The sequence below is a fragment of the Hevea brasiliensis genome, chromosome 8 (assembly GCF_030052815.1).
Source record: "Hevea brasiliensis isolate MT/VB/25A 57/8 chromosome 8, ASM3005281v1, whole genome shotgun sequence".
NCBI lineage: Eukaryota > Viridiplantae > Streptophyta > Magnoliopsida > Malpighiales > Euphorbiaceae > Hevea > Hevea brasiliensis.
This window is the reverse complement of record NC_079500.1, coordinates 43,847,933-43,875,715: the sequence shown is the minus strand read 5'-3', so window position 1 is coordinate 43,875,715 and position 27,783 is coordinate 43,847,933. Positions and strand designations below refer to the sequence as shown.

The window sequence follows — 27,783 nt, the reverse complement described above, 5'->3', positions numbered from 1 at the left end:
CTAATCATACTGTCCACTATTTTTTTTTCCAAGTATTTACTTAGTTTAACATTATCATCCAATTCATAAAACAAGGGGCTCCAACAGTTTATATACAGCCATCATTTTTGTTTCAAATGATTTAAAAATTAATTTCTTAAATTTTTATAATGCTTTACAAAATTATTATAGAATTATTTTTTTGTTTCAAAATTTGTTTATCAAGTGCCCTTAATAATCAATTTTAAAAACTATTAATACTACAACATCAATTTTGACTAGAGAATATCTCTCTTTTCATGACTCAAGGCAATGACCAATACCATTGTTTAAAACCCTAACCTAGCATCTAATCTTCCCCACATGCAATGCAACTAAATGCAAAAAGGCCCATGCTTTAGTAGAGTTGTTTGGCTAGGGATGGCAATGGAGGGCAGGGATCAGGGTTTTAAATAACAGTTGAAAATGGTGTCATGGAATTGGAATGAATCAAACTGAATTTGACAAAATCAGCTGCAGCCATGGTTTTAACTAACAGTCATAATGTAATGTGACAACCGTTAAATATAGGTTTTAAGTTGTAGAGGGCCTTTACCATGATATATGTGAAATAACGACCGAAAAAATTTGCAGGCGTAACAACCATTATGTCCATTACATAACAGTTATGGTCGTTACTGGCCATTAAGTAACATGTAATAGCTGTTACTCACCTGTCCTTTTTCTGTTGAAGCAAGAGGCAGAGAGCTTATTTCTTTAGTTTCTATTAAGAACTAAGTAACATGAGTATATAACTCATAGGATCAAAACAGGATAGATGAAATGGTATGCAATGGGTGTGCTATGCGACCTTAATCCCCAACAAAGTGAAAGTTGAGTTCTATAGAACCTTGGTCAAGCCAGCTATGTTGTATAAGAGCGAAAGTTGGACATCTAAGATACAACATTTCCACAAGATGAGTGTGTTAAAGATGCACATGTTAAGATGAATGTCTAATATTATGATAACAGATAAGATTAGGAACGATTACATCCCCCGGAGAGTGCATATAGTACACATTGGGGATAAAATAAGAGAGGGTCAATTAAGATGGTTTAATCATATCTAACATAGAGCATCAAATGCCCCAGTGTAGAAATGTGATTAGTTAATAGTAAGAGTGAGAAAGAAAAAAGTGAAACCTAAAATAACGTGGAAGAAAGTATCACAAGATTTATGATTTTTGGATATTGAAATGGAATTGGTTTCAAACATAGTTGAATAGCGAAAAATGATTCAAACCTAACCCCAAATAGCTTGGGATTAAGACTTAATTGTTATTGTTGTTGATGATGTTGCTTTCTAGGGTTCATCTTGTTAAATTCGGAGAGAATGTCGGTTAAATTATAATTAATTCATTTTAATTCCGGCTTATATAAGTGATTAGATTGTTTTACACATTAAAATAACTAGCCAAGTAAATGTTACAACCCAACCACTTATATATCGCCCTTTAACTTCGTATTATTTCGATATGAGATTCTAACACTCCCCCCTCAAGTGTAACCACATGGTTGTCACTTGACAATTAGTTTGTATTTTTATTTTTAACCCAATACGGGCCCAATTATACAGCCTTATGGGCAGCTGAAATCCACAATCCAATCGGGGCTCTGATACCCCGTTAAATTCGGAGAGAGTGTCGTTTAAATTATAATTAATTCATTTTAATTCGGCCTTATATAAGTGATTAGATTGCTTTATACATCAAAATGACTAGCCAAGTAAATGTTGCAACCCAACCACTTATATATTGCCCTTTAACTTCATATTCTTTCGATGTGGGATTCCAACACCTCTTATGTTTCTCTCAACTTTCCATCTTTTACAAATCTTCATTTCTTGAGCTAAGAAGTGAAGGTTTATTTGAAGGGAATGAAACCAATTAATCACACTTACATATCCACATTTTGCAAAGAGTGAGTTATTTGTCTTCATTTTTGGTGTTTTTGCTCATTTGTTGAAGAAAATTATGATTTATGCTAGGTTATTTATGAAATTTATAGTATGAAGCTTTAACTTGCCCAATCTATAGGTTATAGTCTTTTTTTTTTCTAATTTTTAACCATTCTCAAAGTTACTTTTAGTAAAATACATAAGTAATTGGAGAATAACATCAAAGAAAGGTTTAGGCTTCATTAACATTTGATGATCAAGGCTCCCAAAATCAAAGTCAACCATCAAGAACCCTCCAGACACATTTTGGTGGAAACAAGGTTAGTTCTTTACTATCTACTTAGTTATTTTAATTTTAAATTGATTAAAACTAATGATAGATTAATGTCTTTTTTTGAGGTATTTATACTAATTATTTAGTTGTGTATCTTTTTTTATTATATAATCAGTATTTATTCATTTCATGATCTTTGCAAATTTTTCCCAAAAAAAAATAAAATTATGCGACGATAGTCCGTTATGTTGCATTATGGCCGTGATAGGCCTCTTTTCATTACTCGCAATCGCAACTGTGATTTAAATCCATGGCCACTGCTATCGTAATTCATAAAATGTTTTACAAAAATAGAAAACAACTCAAACTGACACTAAATGAACAGAACTAAATATCATAATAATCTCATGTATCTAACAATTTAAATTATTAACAAAAGTCAGAATATAGTTTATCAAAAAAAACAAAAAAGGTTACTTTAAAAGAACTATATATGATAGTCATAAAGCCGCAACACTATAAAATCAAAGCCTACCATTATTCTTGTTAATGACCAATATGTTACACCATATCAACCAGAACAAGTCCTATACTTCAGAAATTTCCATTAAATAACATCCATCAAAATTGAACCCACACAACTAGGTTATATTAAAGAATATTAAATTACACTAAACATATTTATAAAATCATGTAAGCATTTGAATGTGCCTAGCTGTGCATGTTAGATACATATATATTGACAATTAGGAGTGCAACAAGGCAATAATGAAGCAATAAACAACATTGACTGTATGAATGACAAAGGAACCAAACTACACCATTTCAATCCACTTAGTTATGGTACATCAACTGATGTCGCTAGTTAATGCAAATTTAGTAAAGCACTAATAAACATGGTTTAAAATCGTGGGCACAGTCGTGGATAATGGAAATAAGCCTGTAACGACCATAACACAGCGGCAACAGCCTGGTGCTATGCCAATTTTTTTTAAAAATTTGCAAAGCTCATAAAATGACTATATATTGGTAGACATAAGTAAAACTAAGTTATACAACTATATAATAAGAACAATTTATAGCTAGAATAGAGGTATTTAATGATGATCTTAGCTTAGCAAACAATAAGGGAGAGAATTTATAGAAGAAATTTGAGTGGTGAAAATTTGAGAGAATATGAGATATGGTAGCCGTGGAATAGAGAATATGCAGACAAAAAAATAGAAGCAAAATAACATTGTTTCCATGTGATTGCAAAAAAGGAAGCAACAACCGTTACCATTACATAACAGTACATAATGGCCGCCATCGTTACGTAATGGTCGTAAGGGTCGTTAAACCTGCAACTCTAGATTTACTGTAAATAACAGTGTATCCTATAATGAGCCCTTCCAAAACTTGTAAATATCAGTCATTACGCTACGTAACAGCCGTTATTTGAAATCATGCTTATAAATCTTCCCAATTAAGATTAATTGTTGGATATATTATATAGTGTTGGAAATATTAAATAGTCTCAAATTGGACGATGTAAAGCACAAATGTTGGAATTTTTTAAGAACTGGAACAGCTTGATCCAATTAGAAAAAGCCAAGCATCTCTAAATTACAAAAGGCAAGAAAGCCAACATAGGAGGAAGGAAAGAGAAAGAAAAGAGATACCTTGAAAAGATTAAAGGGCATTTGTTTCTGGATACGAAAACTACGAACTTTGTCATGATCCACAAGATCAAAATATATATCCTTCCCAATCTGTTCAAGTAGATCCTCATTACGAGCAACCTAAAAGCACAAAATAAATAAATCGTTGACAATGTTCCATGAGAGACATTTTAGCATTATACCAACAACAAACAATGATATGCCGATTTATGTGGATGTGTACATATACAGGTGGAAAAAGATATGAGTGCAACTGCTTTTCCCTCCCTCTGTACACGAGTCTTAGGTGGGCCCATAGGGGTATAAGGGTAAAATTTTGAAAGCCTGTACCTTGATGATAGTATACAAGTGGGCCTCAGCTTTTTCCTTTCTCTTTTGTTCTTTTTCTTCCTGTTCTTTTTTCAACCTAATCTGCAATGAGATATTAGATATAAACAATAAAATATTGCTAAACAATGGAATATCAAATATACAAGTTGATAAAAATCAGCATCATCTCACCCGGAGGTGTTCTGCAATGTCCTTCTCATCCACATTACATATTATCTTTTCCTTGTCACTTTCACGTATATATACAAGCATATAAGCATTTGAATATTTTGTAAACTTAAATGGAGAGTTGTTGAAGCCGGGATTTGTCTGTGGTAACTGCTACACAAAAAGCTAAATTGAAGCCTTGAAATCAAATAAAAGCTAACAAGTAATGCTTAATAATGTTACCTCTTCCTCACCACCATACTGCTCCTCTAATGCCCTTTTCACATCCTCCTTTGTTACCCGCTCATCATCAAATTTAAACCTACATGATGCAAAGCCAAATGAGCAGCAAATTACGATAAAGAGACACAACCAAGACATATCATGCACTATAAAAATATAAATAACAAGAAGAGGTTTCAAATAAGAAAAAGCAAGAGCTACTTTAGAACAGGTATTGAAGAGCATGCCCAAAAATGCAAGTTCAAGAACACTAGTAAGTAGTAACATGAACGAGTAGTTAAGTAATTAACTCCCTCCCAAAAAACAGAAAGGGAATGTGGTAAAAAGAAACATTAACGTAACAGTCATCCAGCAACATTTAACAAACAAATAGAGAATGGAATAAATAAGATATTAGAATAGCTTATAAATACTCATTTCAACAAAAGAATTAGATAGTGTAATGTAAATGCTTCAAATAATAATTTGAAAAAAAAAATGCATCAACTTAAACTAGCAAAACTCAAGGGAACACAATGCATACCATTGATCTGCGAGGGTCGGCCGGATATATGCATAATAGTGCCCACCGTGCACACCACCACTATGAACTAAAACACTGAAAACAAGCAACGGCACATAATTATCATCTCAGTATGCATATCAGCAACAAAATACTTATATTCATCAGTTAAATTAGGCATCCATCATAAGGAAGACAACAGTATGCTTTAGTTGAGAAGTCCAACTGTATTGGTGAATAACAGGTCTGACCAAATAGCATAGAGACGAAAACCCATTACATAACTCTGTAACTAAGGAAATACCATGGATACCAATGAATCAAAAGAAAATTTAAATTATCATCTCAATATGCATATCAGCAACAAAATACTCATATTCATCAGTTAAAATAGGCATCCATCATAAGGAATTGGTTGAGAAGTCCAACTGTATTGGTGAATGACAGGTCTGACCAAATAGCATAGAGAAGAAAACCCTTTGCATAACTCTGTAACTAAGGAAATACCATGGATACCAATGAATCAAAAGAAAATTTAACCATCAGAACGAGAACCATCACAGGATAAACTGACAACAAAAAGAAAATGTCAACAGCACTACAGATTTAAAGGGGTATCAGATACCTTAAGAATATGAATACATTTCACCCAACCATATACGAATCCCTATGGAAGCAATCACTATACATATGCATAGGAGAAAAAGGAAAAAAAGGCACATACATAGAGCTGGATGAAGACATTTAGTAAGCCAAAATGTTGGATAGTAGTCTATTAGGCTACATTTGGTACAACATGGAGTAATGAAATGTAATTAACTATGTAATGGAATCAAAGTTGTAATATTATGCAATGTGTGAAGCATTACATTACTTTATTTGGAAGAACAAAACTGAAATGTAATTACCATTACAATCTCGTGTTTGTTTACATATATATATCGATGGAATGCAATCAAATTAATAATGAAATTTTAATATATAATGCTATTTTATTAGTTATTATTCTAATTCAATATTATTAATATTTCAACTATCACCACCCCCACTAAGTGGTAGTGGCGGTAACTAACTTGTGGTGCTGCTAGTGGTGACTAAGTGGTGGTAGTGATGGTAGTGGCTACGGACTGACAACCAGTGGTCAAGTAGTGGTGGCGACAGTGGTAATAGGGCAGTGGTGGTGGAGAAGGTGGTACTGACAGTGGCTAAGTGATTGTGGGGTGGTAATGGTAGTGGTGGGGGCGATGACGATGGCCAAACAGTGGTGTTGGTGGCCAAGCGGGGGTGATGGTAGCAATAGTGGTGGCAAGGTGGGGCTGGGGGCAGTGGTGGTAGCAGCAATGTGGTGGTAGTAGTGGTGGCCAGGTGAGGGTGGTAGTGGCGGTGGCCGCGGCTGGCAGAGTTGGCAGGGTGTTAGTGATGATAGTGTTGACAATAAATAAAAAAATCAAAACAAATAATCATGATTCCATCCATTTTTTTATGTAATGATAATTACATTACTTAAAATGTAATTGATTACATTATGTATTGCTATTCCATTACATCAATTTTTTTTTTGTTCTGAAATAAAGTAATTAAATATGCAATGTAATTACCATCAATTTTTTATATGTAATGATTATTATGTCATTCCACACATAGCCTCAAAAATTTAGAATATTTTGCACTAGATGACAAAATCAAGGCAGCCCACACATCTGAGCCTGATTTCGGATCAACTGTAAGATAATTAATTTTTTGTTTAAATATGTCAAGCTTCCTATGTAACTATTCAAGGTTTTCCATCTGTCATCCTCGTGACTGGCCCTTTCAAGCTGTCATTGTGCTTTTACGTCTCCTCATCAGACAATTATTAGTTACTTTTTGCTATCATGACACTTTTCTTTCTTTTAAATAGTTGGAGCAGCTTACTCGCATAGGTGCATAGGGTGTCCTCAAAGCACACTCACTTGTGCTATTCAGTTTCCTATGAATTCTCAGTCATAGATTAGTTCAAGTAAAATATCTTTTAATTTGTTCTCATATTCTTTTACAACACAAATTTTTACCTGTGAAGCATGTAAAGGTTGCGTACGCTTCTGTCTGCCTCAGGAGATAAATATTTACCATCCTCTCTATCAAGATCAAGTTGCAAAGGGAACTCATAGCGATCATTTATCTGCATGGCATCAATGGTTTAAATGAAGAAAACTGAAAAGAGGAAACCATGAAAAAGTACATGTAGCTGAAGATAACATAATTAAAGATGAGTAAATCAACAGATGGCAAAAATATTTCAACAAAAAGACAGAACCCTCCCTGGAAAGAAAATGTTACAAACTTTTGACCTTTCAGACAAAGCATTATGTAATCCTTTGGGAACCATTGTCACTCAACGAGGAAGAAAACTACTGATATTTGCATCTATTTGTTTATATGCAAATATCAGTAGTTTTAAATAAGGGAATTGGAAGCAATTTTGGAATCGGAAATTAACCTTTCAGACAAATCAATGTGTGCTGGCTAATGAAGTCACACCAGGGTTTTAGATAAGGGAATCGGAAACGGTTTTGGAATTGGAAATTATATAACAGAATTGGATTTAATGGGTCTGAAACAGACCAAATCATTCTCTGATTTCGTGAATTTTTTTTTAAATCATTAGCAAAATGACTAAAATCGACAATAAGCAAGGATTGAACTAAATATCACCATAATCTTGTATATATAGTAAATTGTAATTAAAAAAAAAAAAGTTAAAGAGAAATAATTTACTATAAAAAAAATATTATTTTAAAAAAATTATATATATAATATGAACGGATTATAATGTAATACTAAATTATTAAAAAATGATATAATAATAACTTATCAATTAAATAAATAAATTTAAAATATGCATCTTTCAAATAGTTTTTGTGTTAAAAACTTTTAAATATATACACAACTCCTTGATTCATGTTACGATGGTTGAAGAAAAAGAAGATCTGAAAATTCAAACAAGGTCGGTTGCCAACCCTTTTTCTTCTTCCTGTCTTCTTTTCCCTTATTTTTTTTTCTATTTTTTTCTTCATTAGGCTGGCCATTCCCAGTGCACCTTTCTCAAAAATAGGGCTGTAACAGTCGTTTCAGCCGATACATAAGCGTTCTGCAGTGAAATCTAAATTCACAAGGGATATTTTGAAAAATGTCAAATCATTCCTTCAAAATTCTGTTACACATTGGTCAATACAAGTACATAGCTGCTGATATTTAAAACCATAAATGATATTGCATCACAATAGGAAAGAGGGAAAGAAAAGAACACAGGAAGGAGAGACCAAATCAAGTGAGTGGCACCTTCTATGAGATAATTGATGCTTTATCTCTTTACCAAGCACAGGCAACAAGAAATAAGCAACAATGAGAGAGACCTTTACCTTGCTCCTTAATTCTTTCTACTTTCTATGTGATCTTGGGGAAGAAATTTGAAGTGGGTTGATGAAATTTAATGGCAGCAAGCTTACAGCAGCTCAAAGGGTTATTCTGGGAGGAGATAGGTGTCAGCAAAAGTGAGAAAATAGAAGAGAGGCAAATAATTGATGCTTCTGCCTCGAAAGGAAAAGGCGACGCTTTTACATAATGGTACAGGTCACAAAAAGGTAATTACCGTTATGTGACAGTTGCAACAGCCCCATTTCCATTACACACAACCGCGACTTAAATCCATTGCCCCTGCCACTTTGCCATTGTCATAAGCACACGACCACCATTGACAACAGCTTACACCACCTCCCTGCCACTATTGATCACCAACAACATAATTCGTATTGGTACTACCATCACCACCACCATTAAACCCACCAACACTAGTGCCCCCATCCCCTTTCCACCACATCACCATCATTAGTAACACGACTTGGCTGCCAACCTGCAGTCCCATTATCATCATAATACCACCCAATACATCACCTTGCTAACGTGGTTGCTATCACAACCTACCACCTCAAATGCCACTACCATCACCAATCACCTCCTTAACCCCCAACACCTGCCACCATCACCTCATTATGGGCTCATTGGGCTATGCTACCGTATTTAAAATAATAATAATAATAATAATAATAATAATAATAATAATAATAATAATAATAAAAAAATGATTAACCTAATATTTCCAACACAAGCAAAACCTATTATACATAAAAAGTAGTAGAAATTGAGATAAAAATGATAACTTCTCCAATTTTCCATCGCAGATGAAAATTAGAAATTGATATGCAAAGTGGAATAGGAAAACATAAAGGTTTTATCTTTTCTTGTTAATATTAAAGAACGTTGACTACTACCTGATATGAATTATGCAGATTGGGGAAAGCTGAAGAAAGATGGACCTGGACCTGGACCTGGTGGAATGTAGAGGAAGAAACGGAGAAAGAGAGAGACCCAGCAGGAGCTTCTAGTAGCAAGGAGGAAGGTCCTAGAAGGAGAGATGCATTGGAGCAAGCTGGCCAATAACTGAATACCCAAAGAAATAGCATGTGCAGGAAAGAAAATTATATATTGTAGTAAACAACAGAATAAGAGCGTGCTTTGCATGAATTCTTATTGCAACGGCATACTTGCTGAGCCAGAGTCAAAATCTCTAGAGGGCCATTTGAAGTTGTTAATTTCATTTGGTTGTATTTCCTTTTCTTTTCAGTAATACAAAGCTCTATTGAGTATTATCCTTTACATTTTCTCTTTAATTTCTCTTTTCAAACTCCTAACTATTGGTCCGACGTGCCGGATCCCCAAATCAAAATGCAAAACAGAGTAGAGAGGATAGAGAGGAGAATTGCAAACTTGGAAGAGATGTTGGATACCATGCGACAAGAACATAATTAACGCTTTAACAAGTTAGAAGCAATAGCCATCTCATTCATGGAAACCAGAAAAAAAATTAGAAAAGTTAGATGCAATTGAAGTATTTCAATCGCTTTGGTGAAAGGGAAGAAGTTTGAGAGTAATAACCAGGCAATATCATGACTCCAATGCATTTGGGCATTTTAGAAGACCCATCAAATCAGAGGCACCCAACTCTTCCAATAATTGCCGAAGAGCCCCAATTAACACTCAAAAAAAAAAGAATTACCCAGTTTCAAGGAGGAAGACTTTGATAATTGCCCAGCCCTTGAAAATCAATGCTTCGTTGCGCATCACACACCAATGGACAAGGAAGTCCCATCGGCCTTAGTTTGCGTGGATGGAGCCTCTCTTCACTAGGTTCATGAGGTTCAACAACAAAATTCTCAACTCACTTGGGACTAGTTCATGTCAAAGACCCATGGCCTCTGTCAAAGGAGGGAGGTGGAAGCAAGAATGGAGAGAGTATCATAACAAAATCATGGAGAAGAACTTTCGCCTCGCGCTGTTTCTTTGTTAACCCAATGGGGAAGAAGATAAAGTGGGGTGCTAGGCTTGGACTGAACGTAGCATTAGGAGAAGCAGGTCCAACTCCACCAACCGGCCCAACTCTTGGACCTGGACCATTTGAAACACTGAAATTACTGTACCACTAGATCAGACCACCTGAGCAAAATATTAGTCCGAATCAGTTTGAAAGCCCGCCCCCCAAGCTTCCAAATGAAGATTGGAAAAGGTTTAATGTCCAACTCAGCCTTCATGGAATTACCCTACCGCCTCCATCAACGGCAGAACAAAATATATATTCTATCTGGATTTTATCGATGGAGGCATCACATGGTTCTTCATTTTGATAGGAGAAGCGCGCTACAATTCACTGTCATTTCTGTTATCGAAAGGGAGGTAATTATACAGCTTAACCGATATGAGCTAGTATTCATTTGGGTTGATTTTATTGCTGATTGGGAAGAACATGATGAATCTGCAACCTCAAGAATTTGTTTATGTTTCCATAGGCTGATATATATCACATGTTATTCCACTAAAACTGAAGGTGTGAAATGCTCCTTGCCAATTGCTTGTAGCCAAATGACATTATCTTGTTTCAAACAAATTAAAGCCAACCTTGTTTACATTGGAAGCCTTTGTTGCTTGTTATATCATCCTTGTTATATCATCATGTTGTTTGTATTATACCAATACGATGGAAGGGATTTTAGAGAAAGAAGTCAAAGGAGTGGCCTCGATTTGGCTATCTGAACTTGCTTTTGCAAGCCCTAATTCTTTTAAATCTAGTTTGGTGATTACATTTGAGATAGCGTTAGTTGTTATGATCCTATTCAAGGTGATTGAGAGATCCTTAGAACAAGAAATTTTAGGAGGTGGAATGTTAAGAGATCATTTTAGTTCCTTAAGGGAGGATGACTCAAAATTACTTTGGTGTTATGTGTCATCAAAGGAATGGGTTGGAGTCAATTTGACCCAAAGGAATTATAGACTAATTGCACTAAGCCATTTTGTGAAGGCAATGGAGCTTGGAGTCATTCAAATAATATATGCTTCCAACAGTGATTTGGCTGCAAGTACTTTTGTCTACATAATCATGACAATCTCTCGCTGGTTCCTTGTGGTTTCACGGACAAATTTTCCCTTTTTGTTTAACCCGTCTGGCTTTGTTGACTAAAAATTGTGTATGACATTGAGGGCTTCGTGAACCAGATGAATTCAATACATATGCAGCATCAATTTCCATACTTCAGCCTTGAGGACAAGGCTGATCTTTTACAGGTTGGCAATGATATGAATTATGCAGATTGGGAAAGCTAAAGAAAGATGGGCCTGCACCTGATGGAATGCAGAGGAAGAAATGGAGAAAGAGAGAGACCGAGCAAGAGCTTCTAGTAGCAAGGGGAAAGGTCCTAGAAGGAGGGATGAGTTGGAGCAAGCTGGCCAATAACTGAATACCCAAAGAAATAGCATGTGCAGGAAAGAAAATTATATATAGTAGTAAACAATAGAATAAGGGCATGCTTTGAGTGATTTCTTATCGTAACGGCATACTTGCTGGGCCAGGGTCTGAATCTCTGGAGGGCCATTTGAAGTAGTTAATTTCATTTGGTTGTATTTCCTTTTCTTATTCAGTAATGCAAAGCTTGTTGAGCAATATCCTTTACATTTTCTCTCTTTAATTTCTCTTTTCAAACTCCTAACTCTATCATTACCACACTCCTAGACATCTCTACAGGATTGACAATTTGACCCACTACCTCCAGATGATTCTACTCCTCAACATCTTACCAACTTCACAAGTAACAAATCATTCTACTAAGCAACAAATTTTGTTTATTTTTCATGGAAAGATTTTTAGGAAAACAGATATTGTTAACCACAAATAAACATTGCCCTAGAGTCCCCAAGCAGACATTCTATTGCAAAGAGTTTGATATCTCTACTGAGAGGTCTCAAATTTGAATCCCACTAGGTTGGGGTGGAGGGTTTATATGAAGGGGAGAGCTAACCCCATTATATTCAATGGGCCAAATGCAAAACATAAAAACAAAGCTAGAAAGAAACAATGTGGTCAACAACTAACCTTTACCATGGTATCCCGCATAAAATCATACTCAAATCGTTTCAACTGAAGTTGAAGAACAGGGGGAAAGTCGATAAAGAGGACACCCTTCCTAGCATCCTGAAAAAGTCCAATATATCAAGCATATTAGGTAACTTTTCCAAAAGTTCAAAATAAGAAAACACTAGGAAGCATTTTCCAAACAATCTATTTAAATAGAAAGAAAGAAGAAGCAAAACTAGAACCAGAAGAATTAACCAATGCACTTCATTAATTGTTAATGATTTCAAAAATTAAACAAGCAAATGAAAGATATGAGACATGAAAGAAATTCCTGAGAATGAGACAAGCTGCTCAAATGCAAAAATAAAAAATAAATAAATAAATAAAAATTTCTGTTCAAACCCTTAAGTGTCTAAAAACAAAGGTTCGATATTTGAGCGATCCTGAAAAGAAGCACAAATGTGCAAAAACTTAGGGCTTATTTGGTTTAGTTGTCGAATGCAGCTGATAGCTGTTGCTGTTAGCTGATAACTAATAGTTGACTATAGCTGATTTATATTAAGTATTTGGTAAAATTATGTCTACCTATTACTGTTGATGTATAAAACAACTAATAAGTATATATTATATAATTTATTTTACTATTGAAATAAATATATTATATTATATAATTTATTTTATTATTAAAATATATAAACAAATAATAGATAATCTTAGAAAATTGTAATTCTATAACCTAAACATAAATTAAAAAAAATTAAAATTATGACTATTTAGTACTGAGACTCTAAATTAAAAAATATATATTAATTTTTTTAAAAAAAATAATTTTAAAAACTAATTGATACTTAGGTGGATAATAATAATAATAATAATAATAATAATAATAAAATAAATATAAAATGCAAAATAAAGAAGGAAAAAAAAGGAGAACAAATGGGATTTCTCATATCTCAGTTGTCGATTCATCTACAAAGTAACTTTTACTAGAAAGTATTTTTTATTTAAGTTATTATGGAAGGCGTGTGTACTTAGCACAGTTGACATTTAATGTTATAAAGTTTCAAGAAAGAGAAAATAAGAGTACTATGTTGCCACATACTATTAATATTGAGGTTATTTTTGTCAAATAATAAAAGAATGACCCAGCAATTCATGAACAACTCTACAATTAGAACTGATCCAAAAGGCAACTAATGATTGTTCTATCAGCTATCAGCTGCCCCTTTAAAGGATTTACCAAACAAGCTCGTTTAGCTGTTTGTAGCCATCAACTATCAACTGCATCCCAAAGCTAGACCAAACACCCCCTTAAAGTCCCCATGTCCCCAAATCATCTAACCTGTAACCCATGTTGCTCAGCATGATATTTATTATCACCCTCAAGGCGTTCCACCTCCACATATTTGTCAAAAGAAGCATAAACATCTCGACAGCCTTTGACATCAAGCTGAAGATCTACAATTATATATAAAATCCCGTGAGGCCAACAAGATAAATCTTGATAATCTAGTTACTCAGTGTAACCCAAATGTGTACCATAAAATGATTCCTTTCTTGTCGACTTATAGTCCACATTGATGCATTCAATATAATTCATATGGTGTCCTTCAAATAACTGTTGTATTGTGCCCTCCACAACTGTTCCCTGCGCCAGCAAAACAAAGGTACATATTCACTAATCCATTGAACACCTTAGCAATAACAGTGAAACCATGAAACTTTATACCTTCATTTTATCTTCAAGCTTCTCACAAAGAACCCTATTAAGTTCTTGCACATCATGCTGCATGAAAGAATCATATGTGTCCCAGCCAAAAGACTTTGTCAACTCTTTTGTTGCTACACTGGTGTCACTGTATTGAAGCTTATAAAACAAACTCTGCAAAGCCAGAGGAATGCTCCCAGATGGCATATCATTCTCAGTTGTCGGCATATGATACACAGCCTGCCAATAACATTTCCAAACATGGGCTTGCAAATAATTTCATTAATTCAAACTATAAATACCAAACACACTAACCTTTCTGAAATAAGGAATATGGTACAATGTCTGAAGGAGAGAGTTCATGTAACAGGTAGCTCCTTGGTTCTTAAGTCCAACATAACCTGTCTCCTTTTTGGAATCATGAGACCAATAATCAATGACCCTACGGACAGCAACATCAGCTTCAACTATGCATGTGTCATTAACAAGATAACCTCTTCCAGGGTCATACAATTCCCCGAGAGGCATGAATGAAGTGAAGCCCCAATCACTCTCCCGTGCATTGAATTGGTGCTGCGTGTCTGCATAAAGCAACAAAACATAATCAATACCAGCAACTTAAAGAATTTTACCAATATCTTCTCAATATGGATTAATTTGATTTTGTTTGGAACAAGTAATCAATGATAAGTAATAGCTTTCTTTACATTGTAAAGCAGCCATTAGAAAGTACATCTCAAATTTTTATAAATGCTACAGTTGGATTGGGAATAATCTAACTCAATCCCTTTTTTACCTCGGCCAAAGAGTAAGGGCATATACAAGATATATCATCACCTCCTTGTTCAGGAATATACCTAAACACTTTGCATTTAGGCTCAGCTCCATTTGTTCAAAAAAATAAATAAAAATGTCTATAAAAAAATAAGGAAAAACATTTTGTTATGAAAGAAAGTTACTTTCTGCTATTAAGTAGCAACACTGAAAATCAGTTGGTATTTTTTTTTTTTCAGTAATAAAATAATGAAACAATTTGGACCCAAAAGGCAAGTATATTCTTCTATTTGCAATCAGCATGAAAATTGCACAAAGAAAGAAAAATTGTGATTGTCACTAGTGGCTGGCAACCACTAGAGATGATCCTCAAAGGTTGATGTACTACTAGATATGTACCTATGGTTCCCTTATAGACTAGTTCCTTTTTAATGTGTGTGAAAAACTCTGAAAAACAAAAATGATTTCCTATTTTGAAACTTAAAAGTCATTTTCTTGGAAAAATGTTTAGTTTTCACTTCGAAAAACAAATTATATCTTCTATTGACCAAATTTTCTAAGCATTCAAACTTCAAACAATGCAAATAATTAATATATATATATATATATATATATATATATATATATATGGGAAAATATTTTCGGTGGAACATAAGGTGCCTAATAACTGTTTACATAAGTTAATCAATTTATTTCAAACAAGCCAAGCCTCCTTTTGTCTTTACGAATTCTTCTCTAAGCATATTATAAATCAATTATTGAACAAATAATGTACAACTTAGGCCACCTTCAAAACACTATATATATGGCGCATTAAACCTAAATATTCAACCTTGTCCTAATTTTTGTCAAAATCAGTACGTCAACATAATTCATCATAGGCATCAAAGACACCTCATCCATCTTGTTACATATTTTACTGCTGTCACCCTTTTCAGTGTTTATCCGATGTAAAACAGCCAATACATCCTTTAAAACCTTTAGAGCGAACTTAAAAAACCAACTCAAGAATATAAGCTAGTCACACTTGGCCCTTATTTTCAAAAACTATGCTATCTTCTTGTCCCTCTTTGCTTCAAACCCCATGCATCTCCCATATAGTCAGCGTTTCTTATAGTGGACTGTGGACCCCTGGCTTTTCAATTCCCACCATAGTTATTAAAGGTGCAAAGTGATCCTAAAGCCTAAGCACAATGGTCATGGCGGATGCACTTACCTTTGAGAGGTGAGGCACAAAATGAGAAAAAACTGCACTAAAAAAGTGAAAAATTAGTATCACACATTATAGTCAATACTCCCTTCTCACAGAAATAAGAGTGAATTCCATTTTTCCACATGATTTCTTATGGAATTAAATGCTAGAATTATTGGAATCCATTTTCTAAATCAACGCAACGGGCTTCAAAAAATAGAGGAATAGTATCCATATTAGAGATTGAGACAAAATGTCCATGCCCATCTTCTTATGAGTGGGGCAACAATATCCTAGGTTTCATAGAATTCAGTTGGGAAAATAAGGAATAAAAAAAGTTTAAAAAAAAATGAATGAAAGGGGTAAATAAACAGATGATGACTTCTCTATTTATTTATTTATTTATGGACAGAAGAATAGTTGTGAGAGGAGAGGGGGAGAGAGAGAGAGAGAAGATGGGAAGGAAAGGAAATGAATTAAAATAATAATATCAATAATAAAGAGGAGTGCAAAAGAGAGGAGATTGGAAGAAAGGTAAAGTACAAAAACTGAGCCCACAATGGAAGAATAAAGGAGACTGCAAAGAGAGAGGACTGATTAGTGGACCAACCTCTTACATCCATACAGGTTTCACAAGCTAACTTCACAAGTGAATATTACATAAATGTGAGATACCAGTCCACTATTTTTGCTTTTAAATATCATACAGGCCATACACTTTTTGTTGCACATTTAAATATCATACAGGCCAAACACCTAACTATAATGAAATAAAAATAATCCCAGATTTATGAGCCCAATAATTAGTTTCAATTTTCAATGCTATGCTACCTACCTCAACACTATCAAAAATCAAACAGATCCCCAATATCAAAATAATCTAAAGTTAAAGTGATTAAGTTATTATGTTTCCCTACCCTATTGCTGTTAGTGTGCCCCGAACCATGAATAGGGATGCAAATCCCAGAATACAGTACTCCAACAGTCCAAAACGCTTGGGTAAATATCCTGTTCGCTGAAAATAGCGAATATTGATTTCAATTTTTTTTCATATGTTCCTTTCCATGGCAGCAAGAAACCAAGAGACAAAGAAGAAAGAGAAAGAATAAGAAGCAAAACAAGATAAGGGGAGGAGAAAGAATAAGGAGGACAAGAAGAAGGAAAAATAGATAAGAAAGAACAAGGAGGAAGAAAATCCGTCATTGGACTCATGGTTTATCTCATCTGAATAGACAAGAAGAGGAAGACAAACTAGAGAGAAGGCGCTGAATGATGAATAGATTAGAGAACAGGAAGAAGAAGTGACTTTGCAAGGGTGGACTCCGATTTAGCTGGGTGAGATAACGTGTCACATGTGTGATTATATTTGATTGGTAGGGATTACGTGTGTTGGGAGACGTAGAGAGCATTTATCACTATCATTTTCAAGAAAATTAAATAAATGGACATCAAACTATCATTATGATTTTTGAAAGGCTAAAAAATTATAGAGAATAATAAATGTTATTAATTGATTCTTTTAAAATTATACATAAATTAGCATAAATATTAATTAGCCTCTAGCTACCGAACTTCTAAAACTATCAAAATTAAATTAAAAAATAAACTAAACAAAAGATTACAAGTGATAAAATGTCTAAAAAAAATTAAAAATATCATCAATTTACACTTGTAAATCCAAAATATTATTCAAATGTACAACGTCCCAAAAGAGCGAACTGGCTAAGCCTGCCTACGTAGCATATAACCAAGTAGCGTACCACACTCCAGGTGACTATGGTTGAAACATTGATTTCAACAATCCATATTGCTTATCATCCATGCTCTGGATCATCTCAGAAATTGCTAAGTCAACTGTGCAGCAATTTCTAGTAGTAGTAACAATGGTCTATTTAAACGCTCGAGATTGACCCACAATGGTACAAAAATTCCCAAATATGAATATGACACTTTTGACAGCTCAAAACCATGGGAAAAAATTGGGAGGTTCTAGCCCTCTACATATGCCAGTAACATAGGTCTCAGCACACAAATACCTCTCCAGTCCAGAATGCAGACAAGAAGGGTTAAGTGAACACACCAAATAACTAAAACTGAGTTAACTCAGCCACTTTTACAGGTAAAATAATTTACCATCCCTGAGATCCATTTCATCAACCACAAATAGTCACTATGATAACAGAAGCAACAACACCAGCATTTTCACTCTAATCAGAGATCAAGGAATCCAAATTATCATTATCATTCTCCACCCTACCAGCACCATCAAACATCGAACCATCTACCAATGCACAACTCTCTATGGCCTACTAAAGTAAAGCTAGCATCAACTTTCAAAAGTCCAAGAGAAATTTCAAGATTCAAAAAAGAGATTAAAAGCAACAAAACTAGTCTCTAATACCACTAATCTCAAACATGATCCATCATTGATTAGTGTCCACAACCTTTTGTTTGTTTAAGTAATACACACAAGCCTCTGTGTGTGTGTGTGTGTGTGTGTGTGAGAGAGAGAGAGAGAGAGACAGACAGACAGATAGACAAAGAGAGAGACAGAGAATTTGCCTATCCCCAAAGCATAGGAAGAATATGGTTTAAAATCATACAGTATGGCAGCATCCATTAAATAATAAATACATTAGTGAAAATTTTGAAACGTAAATTCTTCCCTTGCTTGAAATTTATAGTATTGTCTAGTGTATAGTTAATTCACAATGTAAATAACCTAGGTATTCCCATTCCGTGTGTAGTTAAAAAGCATATAAAAATGCCCTCACAAATTGCTACTTGCAACAAGCTTCTTTATGACATACAATGCAACCTGTAATGTTCAATCGTCAACCTAAATTCACTAAGATCAGGAAATCCAAGAAATACCAAATAGGATGTACAAGGAAAGAACGATTTTATGTTTAATCTAGCTTCTAGCAGTACTCCAAGAAATACCCCATGCAAATCAGGAAGTATCCGTGGAGTATCATAAGAGATCCGGGATCACTCACTTGCAAATCCATTAACTGATATCAAGCAAAGTTCGCCACAGATACAAGTTGAGCCAATGCCATATAAAGCAAAAATAAAATAAAATAAAATAAAAAACTAATAATAATAGATAACAATGAACTTCAATGCAAAAAGAAAAACATAAATAAAACCACAGCTGATACAGAAATGGGTTCAGCACAAGCTTTGCTCAATTTAATGGATTGCCCAATAAGAAGTTTAAAAAGTAAGGGGAAAAAAAATAGGATAAAGATAAAGCAATTATAACTTTCACAAATCCAGCAAAGTTAAGAACAAGCATTAAGGCAAATTTTCAACACATGGATATTAATAGGTAGATGTAGAAAGATAAGAAAAGATAGATCATTCCAAGCCATCAAGGGACAATACCTTTCCGGATTGAGTATTTTTGATGAATTTGATTGACAACAGACAAGCTGAACTGCGCATATCTACTCCACCCATATGGCAAAGTTGCAGAATCTGCAACATCCAGATACATGGACAAATGATCCACATTGTTTCCCTTTGGGAAAATCAGAATCCGCCTACCAATGCAAATTTAAATGGTCAACAAAAACTTAACGAAATCAAGTAACAATTAACAAAGAATCCGTATCAAATTAAGCAGCAATTGTAAGAGATCAAATACCATTTATAGCCTCCAACAACAAAAATATCAGAATAGAGCTTCTTGCTATTGAGCCTTGAAAAACTATCAATCGTCCACGTGAACCTTGCTGATGGTGGATCATCCACTGACTGCGCATCAACTGCACTTGCTGTTTCTGCTGGTGCTACTAAAAATCATAAACCAAACAATCAGAAACCAAATATACCAAAATGAAAATGTTAAATGTTCAATGTTCAAAATGAAAAGGCATAACAACAAGAAATAAGTTCAATTCCATTTTGGAGGCAAAAGAAATAAAAAAAAAACTGCAATTAACCAAAAAATCCCTAATTTCAGTTCATTCAAATTGAGCAACTATCTACTACTATAATTCTAAGCTCCTAAAATCAATGGGTCATTCATTCCTAGACAAAACCCAGACTACACTCAACTGAAACCAGCAGGGCAATACCAACTGCGAAATTCAAACCAACATCCAAACCATTTCAAAATTTATAATTTTTCTATGGGAAGAACATAAAATAAGAACATATGAAGCACTACCCATTTGAACTCAGACATCATACTAAAGAGAAAGAAAACTAAAACCGAAAAATTCAGGATTTCCAATTTCTTCCATAGTCAATCAGTATTATTTAGGACAGGAACGGAATGTACCTTCCATAGGTTGCGGACCATCAACTAAGTCGTTGTGTGGGACTAGCATCTCATCGTCCTCTTGCTGCTAAAAAAATTTTTCAAATTTCGGGAAAAAATTAAAAAAAAAAAAAAAAAAAAAAAACACATTCAATGCAAGCGCTTGGATCTGCTGATCGAAAACCCTAAGAGCTAAGCACAGGAGACCAAAAAATGGAGAAATTTTTGGGTTAAATTAAATAACCATCGAAATAGTAAAAGCTAATCATCGCGAAATCGAAATTGAATTCAATTGAAATAAACCAGAGAGAAATGGCTTCAGCGAGTGTGATCAGAGAAAGGAGCAATGGCTTATGGTGATTACATCTAATGGTGGAGGAGTCATCAGAGTCATGGGTGGTAAAAGTGGTCGTCCGATCGAGGAATCGGAGAAAGCTACAAAGTAAAAATTTGAGGGAGAGAAGGAAGAAAAAGGAGCTCTGCAATGCAAGCCGATAGGTGTAGAAAAAGGGAGGGGTTTCTTTCGACAGAAGGGCAATTCGGTATTTCACACTGTTAATAGATGCAGACGAACGAGACTGAGGTCGAACTGCGGACAAGCCGCAATTCTTCCGATGTCGTTTTGAGCGTTTGCAATGATTTCCTTTCTCGCCTACCTTTTATTTCCTTTTTCTCCTTCTCTTTATACTCACTAATTAAATGTATTTTTAATTAAAAGATGCTCGGATAGTCTAATTTAGTCTAAGTAATAAATTTGAATTTTTAGTCTTTTAATTTTTTATAGAAAAAACTAATTAAATGTTAGTATAATTTAAAAAATAATAATAATAAGCACCAACTTTAACCTTTTCATAATTCTGATAAAAATTTTTACTTTTGTCAATAAAATTCAAGAACTAATTAAAATTAAACAATAAGAAGAAACTTACCAAGCTCAATTGAGTTCTATAAAAAAATTTTAGATTCAATTAAGCTTTTTTGTCCTCAATTTTCTTAATTAGACACATAAGTGATCGTATAAGCTCATATACAAGGTTATTCATTAATTGCCACCATTATCAAGACTCAGTAAAAAAGAGTAAAATAAAGAAGAAGTAATCGTAATAATGCATGTAAAACTTCCAAATTGAAAGAACCTTAACTCTTGATATTTAGTGATTGAAAAATGCAAAATCTAAATGGAATTGTGGAAATAGAGAAATTGTTTGGCAATACATAGTTTATTATTTTCATACTCAAAATGAGTAAAGGAATAATGGTGATTTCTACATTTTCAACATCTTCTTTTTCCTTATATGACAAGAGTGAATGAAGCATAGTTATAAGAGCCTTTCCATCTATTGCAATTATACTATGTAAGCAAATTTTCTGATATGGACGTCAAAGGCTTTTTGATGTAAAAAATGCATAGTAAGTTTATTTATTTTGCTAATAATGTATTTATTTGAAGATTATGTTTATTGTGCAAATTAATGGGTGTGTGAATATAATGTGTCCACATTAATGGGTTCGTGAATTTATTGTCTGTAGAAGGATGGATATAATTCATTCTTTAGTGTGACCCTAAAATGCCGCCATGAGCTAAGTATGTGATAAATGAATCTATGGAGGAGAACAAGGTATTATAGAAGTAAAAATAGAGAGCTGAATATATGTGAAAGAAGTTGAATTTGCATATAAAAAATATATGAATCTAGGGTTGATTGGCAAAAATATGGGTTGAATTATGCTCCCTATGATGCTACTGAATTGAGTTGGACTCTCTAGATTAGGATAAATTTCAATAATTGTCCTTGAACTTATATAGTTGTAACACTACAGTCTTTTAACTTTAAAATGTAACATAAAATCCCCTAAACTTTCAAATTTTGCACAGTAAAATTCCTCTGACTTTTAATTACTGATTTTTCATGTAGAAATTGATGTGAATAGCTCCTGCATGGCACTTAGTCAACATTTCTCTCTCCTTTTTTATGCAAAGTATAAAATTATTCTCTTTACGCATGAAAAATTACTCTGTCTATAGAGAGAAAAAGAATTTAATTTACACATGGCTTGAGAGAGAAAAGAGAAACACTGACTAAGCTCTATGCTGGAACTGTCCAGATCAGCGTCTAACTGAAAAACTAGTAATTGGATGTTAGAAGGATTTTACTGTGCAAAATTTGAAAGTTGATAGAGTTTTATGTTACATTTTTAAGTTGAGGTCCCATAATGTTACAGCTAGATAAGTTCAGGGACAGTTGTCAAAATTTATCCCTCTAGATTATGTTATTTTATGTTAGGCCTAATTACCAAAAAAATCTAAACCTTTTCGCATCTCAATAATATAATCTGAACAATTAAATCTTAGTAACAATAGTTAAATTTCTAAAAATTGTTAAAATTTTATCCAATTTTCATAATTTTAAACTCTATTTTTTTACTTCTTTTTAGCTACCATTGAAAATCTAACTTTGCCAAATTCACCAACTCTTCCAGAATTTCATTTTGATAACCATCAAATAATGTTGAGATTTAGTGATAGTGAAGATAGAGAATGTGTGACTAAAACTATACAATTTGACCAAATTACTAGGAATTTTGATGTACAATACATAACAAAATGAATTTTGGTAGTAGTTAATGATAATAGTAAAGCTGGATCAGTCAAAAAATGAAGTGGAATAATATAGCGAAAAAAATTGGATAAATTGCAACAATTTTTCAAACTTTCAAAAAAATTGGATAAAATTTTATAAAGTTCGAAATTTTGGTCAAGTATGCCAAGATTTAAATGGTTGAATCAGATTGTAAAAGCACAAAAAATTTGACTTATTTTTGTAATTAGGCTTTTATGTTATGTACATTTTGATTTTATGTTGGGTCTAGTATTGGATTTGATAATGTAACAACTCAGGCTAGGGACCATTACCGACACGAGGGATCGAGTCAACTTAAGGATGCCAGAACCTGTAACAAGCCTGAAACCTGTAAAACATATATATATATTCCTACATCTCACAATCTTAATATATATTAAACCATTATACTTCAGTCTTTTTATCCTTATATAATCATTCATAACATAATAGTGGTTCATAATTTGAACCTTATGCATAAAATTCAAAGTATAATAGTTCAACAAGCATACCCTCAAAAGGGTTCACACAACATAAACATCATTATACTTTAAATAATTATTACATTTTTCTTTAAATTGCCAGCACAGTACTATCAATTTATAAATTACATGTCTATCTACCCATACAGCATACATAAGGAAGGGTTAAGACTCTCCAAAGCTCTCTCTTTAAGAACTCTTCTAGTCCTACAACTCTGCACTTGGCGGTTAGGGAAATAAGATAAGGTTACACAAGCTCAGTAAGTAAATTAACCATCATTAATTTCATCATTTATTCATATATGTGCAATTTATCATTCACATAGATTTTCATATCACAGACATTTCATGTAAGATGGACATTATCACCAATAAATCCCAAAACTTTCCTTTTAAACATGACTTATATCATGTACCCAAGGGCAACTATCAGATCTCCCTTAAAGGGCAACATCAAGATCTCCCCTTAGGATTTACATATGGATCTATAACATTACATAACATAACATGGGGGGAGTAATGGGTCATCCAATATCCATTAATACACCAATAGTAATTTATGCAGTTGTGTAATATCTTCGTATTCTAGATACATATATCCTAAATAAATATGATATGATATATGAGGATACTCATTAATTACCTGTAAATAGTTTTCATTTTATTAAGGTGAGAGTTACTTATCTCTTGTAGTCTATCAACCTCCATACTTGAACAGGAGCTGTCCTCAGATCCTTACTCTTATGAGTCTCTCAAGCTAAATCTTATAAAATCGGACCCTAGAGTATTATATAAGGCTCTAAAACTCTATGTAACATCCTCATTTTAGCTAGTCCGTACAGTCTACTATTCCGGTGACCAGTGTCGGTTCGGACAGCTAGAACGTTCGGAAAAATATTTAAACTAAAGTGAGGAACCAAAAATTAACTAAAATAATTAATAAAAAAAATTAAATTAATTAAAAAAAATTTAGGAAAATTTATAAAATAATTCTTAGGACGCCAGAGAAGGGTCATTGAGGTTCTTATGACATTAAAATGCCAAGAAAATACTTAGAAAAATTTTTCAATCGATAAAGACAATTTTGGCCCGTTAAGCCAAACGGAGGGTATTTTGGTCATTTTGTCTTCAGAGATGATTTTTGGGCCAACTTATCCAGTTAAATAAATAATTTATATAACATAAAATATGATTAAATGTTGTTAAAAATTTAATTGAAATTAATTGGACAAGAAAAGGATGGAAAAATGAAAGAAATTGAAATTATGACATCATAAGGATGTCATTAAAAGTCTCCAACCCAATTAAGTGTTGACACATGTCACCAAGGTATTTAAAAAGACTTAAGTGGCAGAAAAAGAAAGAAAAAGAAGCCCAAAAATTCGTGAAGCTCCTCTCTCCTTCTTCTTCATGCCACCCCCTTTGCCCTCCATAACCAAAGCTTTACCAAGCTTGATTTCTTGGGTTTCTTTCCATTAAAACCTAAATTTCCCAACACAAAAAATTGTTCTAGCATCTTGGAGATTCTTTTGGGAGCAAAAAGAAAAGGAAAGGAAGAACTTTAGCAAATTGGAAAGCTCACTCCTTTAAGGTTAGTGACCTAACCATGAAATTTTCTTTAAATTCATGTTAAGAACTTTGAATTTGTGTAAATTACAAAGAAAAAAAAATTGTTGAATACCATTTGGATGGAAACCCTAGATTTTTGGTAACCATGGTTAGGGTTTGATTGTGTTGAGTTTAATGAAATTAAAAGACTATCATGGCTGCCCACAACATGTATTTACTAAATGGATTGATGAAATGAAGTGAAAATGCATTTGGGGTAATGTTTGAGATGTTAGGGTTAGGGTTTGGAGTGAAAAATGGGACTTTGAGCATGTAATGATGAAAATGAGTTTTAATGGTCAATTAGTGACCATTTGGTTATGTGTAAATAAGAAATGAGGTGGTTTGATTAGTGGGAATTGCAGTTGGTGTGGCTGCCCATGGTGACCTGCAGAATTGGACATGAGTCCAGCAGGTTTGGGCAGCCATATCTTGAATTTTACGGGTTCAATTGGTGCAAGGCCAATTGGACATGAAACTAGACACATAATGGCACAACTTTGGTGAAGAAACCATGCCCATAAAACTAAACCAAGTGGATCAAAAGCTTGCTCAAATCTGGGTGACCTGCAGGCTGTTTCTGCAGAATGACTAAATGAATAGTGATTGTTCATTTGGCCATAACTCAATGTAGAAAGGTCTAATTGACCTAAAATTTTACCAACAACAAGCTGAGATATAGACCAACAACTTTTATGAAGAAACCTACCCCAAATTATGACCAGAACCTATCCAACAAGTGAGTTGCAGTCGGTGACCTGCAGTCTAATTCTGCAGAATGACCAAATGAATAGTGATTGTTCATTTGGCCATAACTCAATGTAGAAAGGTCCAATTGACCTGAAATTTTACTAGCAACAAGATAAGATATAGACTAACAACTTTCATGAAGAAACCTACCCCAAATTATGACCATAACCTATCCAACAAGGGAGTTGCAGTCACTGTTCACTGGAATGTAGATATGGTCAGTCCAGAAAAATTCTAATCTGGCCAATTGTGGTTTTTGGATCATAACTTGAGCTACAAAACTCCAAATGGAGTGATTTAGAAAATGAAATTCAACTAGACAAAATAAGGAACAACTTTCATGTTGATCATTTTACCAAATTCCAGCTGCAAAAATGACTAATGAAACAGTAAAGATGAGGCATGAAAACTTAAAATTCTGCTTACTTAACATTAAGCTTAGAAATGGTATTGGCAACCAATACCAACAAAATTTGAATGCAAAATGTGGTATGTTGGGAGTATTAAAACTAATGTACCTATTGTCTATGCAAAAGTCAATATTTTGGTTGACTAATGAAGTGAATAGGAACACCAAAACTTGAAATTCAAAAATTGTAAAACTTAAAAGTGTAAAATGCCCTAGTATACCTAACAAGATTGGTTTGGATAACTTAGCATGCCAATAGGGTTCTGTTAGCAGTACTGCATATGGCTTCATGCCATTCTGTGTTTCATGGCTTTCCCATGCCATTCTGTGAAATAATAGCCTTTGGCTATGTTATTTGAGTTGATATGCTTGGGTTTTGACCCTGATAATTATTACAGCTTATTAGTTGTTCTGTTGCACACCGGGAGACACAATGTGACCGATGGTGTGATGGTCCGAGGTACTTAGTACCCAGTGCCGGTTTACCCATTTATCCAGTCCAGTCAACTAGTATGGGTTATTCGGGCAATGATAATAAACTGTATCAAATTTTAAGTGAATAATACTATAAACAATACCAGAAATTAAGTCTGCCCAAAAATGAAATCATACACTCTGCATAATTATTTTATTCTATTTTATTTTATTTTATATTGTCACCACTAAACAGAATTGCTTAGCGCGTCGCTTTTGCCACGCGCAGGTACTGGAGATCTAGCTGGGGAGCCTAGCAGACATCAGACGGGGTGAGTCTTCAGAGCTGTATCAGGAGTCCAGAGTCACCTCACATCTGCACTGCATATGGTAGGACATTAGGACTATAGGTGGCCCTTTTGTATTTTGTATTAGTTTGGATTGTAATTATAAACTCCTGTAATTATGTATTAATGTAAATATTTGAAATTTCATATTATTGAGATTTTCTGCATTATGTATGTTGATAAATGAAATGTTGAGAATTATTTGTGAATATGCTTCAAGTGATGAAGTGAACAGAAAAGTTTTGAAAATAATATCGTGATTGAGATTGAGATTTTGAGATTGACTTGAATATATATAATGGAGTTTGGATTTGAAAATTTTTTTGGAAGTGTTTTTAAACAGGTTCAGAAGAACTGTTTTTCCAATTTACAGCCGGCACTCTGCCGGATTTTCTATAAAATTTGAGGATAAATTTAGATTTATCAAAATTGAAAATAAATGAATTATAAAGGGATAAATTGTAATAGAAACATAAATTGGTGCTCTGGCACACTGAGTGGCATAACTTGCTCGGCTACATTGTAGACGGGTAAGGGGTGTCACATTTAGTGGTATCAGAGCATCGGTTTAGGTGTTTCTGGGCCTAGATAGAGTACATACCATTGCATTACATTTGTAAGTGTTGAGGTGACACTGATGCAGATCTGTTTGTTTTCTTATTTTGAATAGGATATGGATCTGCCGCAAAGAGCAG

General features: G+C 33.8%; 1 protein-coding gene across 6 annotated transcripts in view; it reads right to left on the bottom strand.

The window, feature by feature from the left end:
* Window positions 1-21,095, bottom strand: part of LOC110637894 (ubiquitin C-terminal hydrolase 13) — a 35,709-nt gene extending 14,614 nt beyond the window's left edge. For 2 of the 6 annotated variants that reach the window (XM_058151550.1, XM_058151553.1), the window contains exons 1-15: window positions 20,822-21,095; window positions 20,479-20,545; window positions 19,840-19,987; window positions 19,578-19,735; window positions 14,537-14,802; window positions 14,243-14,461; window positions 14,053-14,161; window positions 13,856-13,971; window positions 12,532-12,630; window positions 7,124-7,233; window positions 5,094-5,168; window positions 4,571-4,649; window positions 4,352-4,501; window positions 4,181-4,261; window positions 3,851-3,970 (exon numbers count right to left, since the gene is read on the bottom strand). In XM_058151550.1, coding sequence (XP_058007533.1) covers window positions 3,851-3,970; window positions 4,181-4,261; window positions 4,352-4,501; window positions 4,571-4,649; window positions 5,094-5,168; window positions 7,124-7,233; window positions 12,532-12,630; window positions 13,856-13,971; window positions 14,053-14,161; window positions 14,243-14,461; window positions 14,537-14,802; window positions 19,578-19,735; window positions 19,840-19,987; window positions 20,479-20,545; window positions 20,822-20,851 — 1,827 coding nt within the window. In that variant the 5' untranslated portion in view covers window positions 20,852-21,095. The remainder of the gene's footprint in view (window positions 1-3,850; window positions 3,971-4,180; window positions 4,262-4,351; window positions 4,502-4,570; window positions 4,650-5,093; window positions 5,169-7,123; window positions 7,234-12,531; window positions 12,631-13,855; window positions 13,972-14,052; window positions 14,162-14,242; window positions 14,462-14,536; window positions 14,803-19,577; window positions 19,736-19,839; window positions 19,988-20,478; window positions 20,546-20,821) is intronic. The other 4 variants (XM_058151549.1, XM_058151552.1, XM_058151548.1 and 1 more) reach the window with 3 other exon arrangements.
* Between the last annotated feature and the right edge of the window lie 6,688 nt (window positions 21,096-27,783).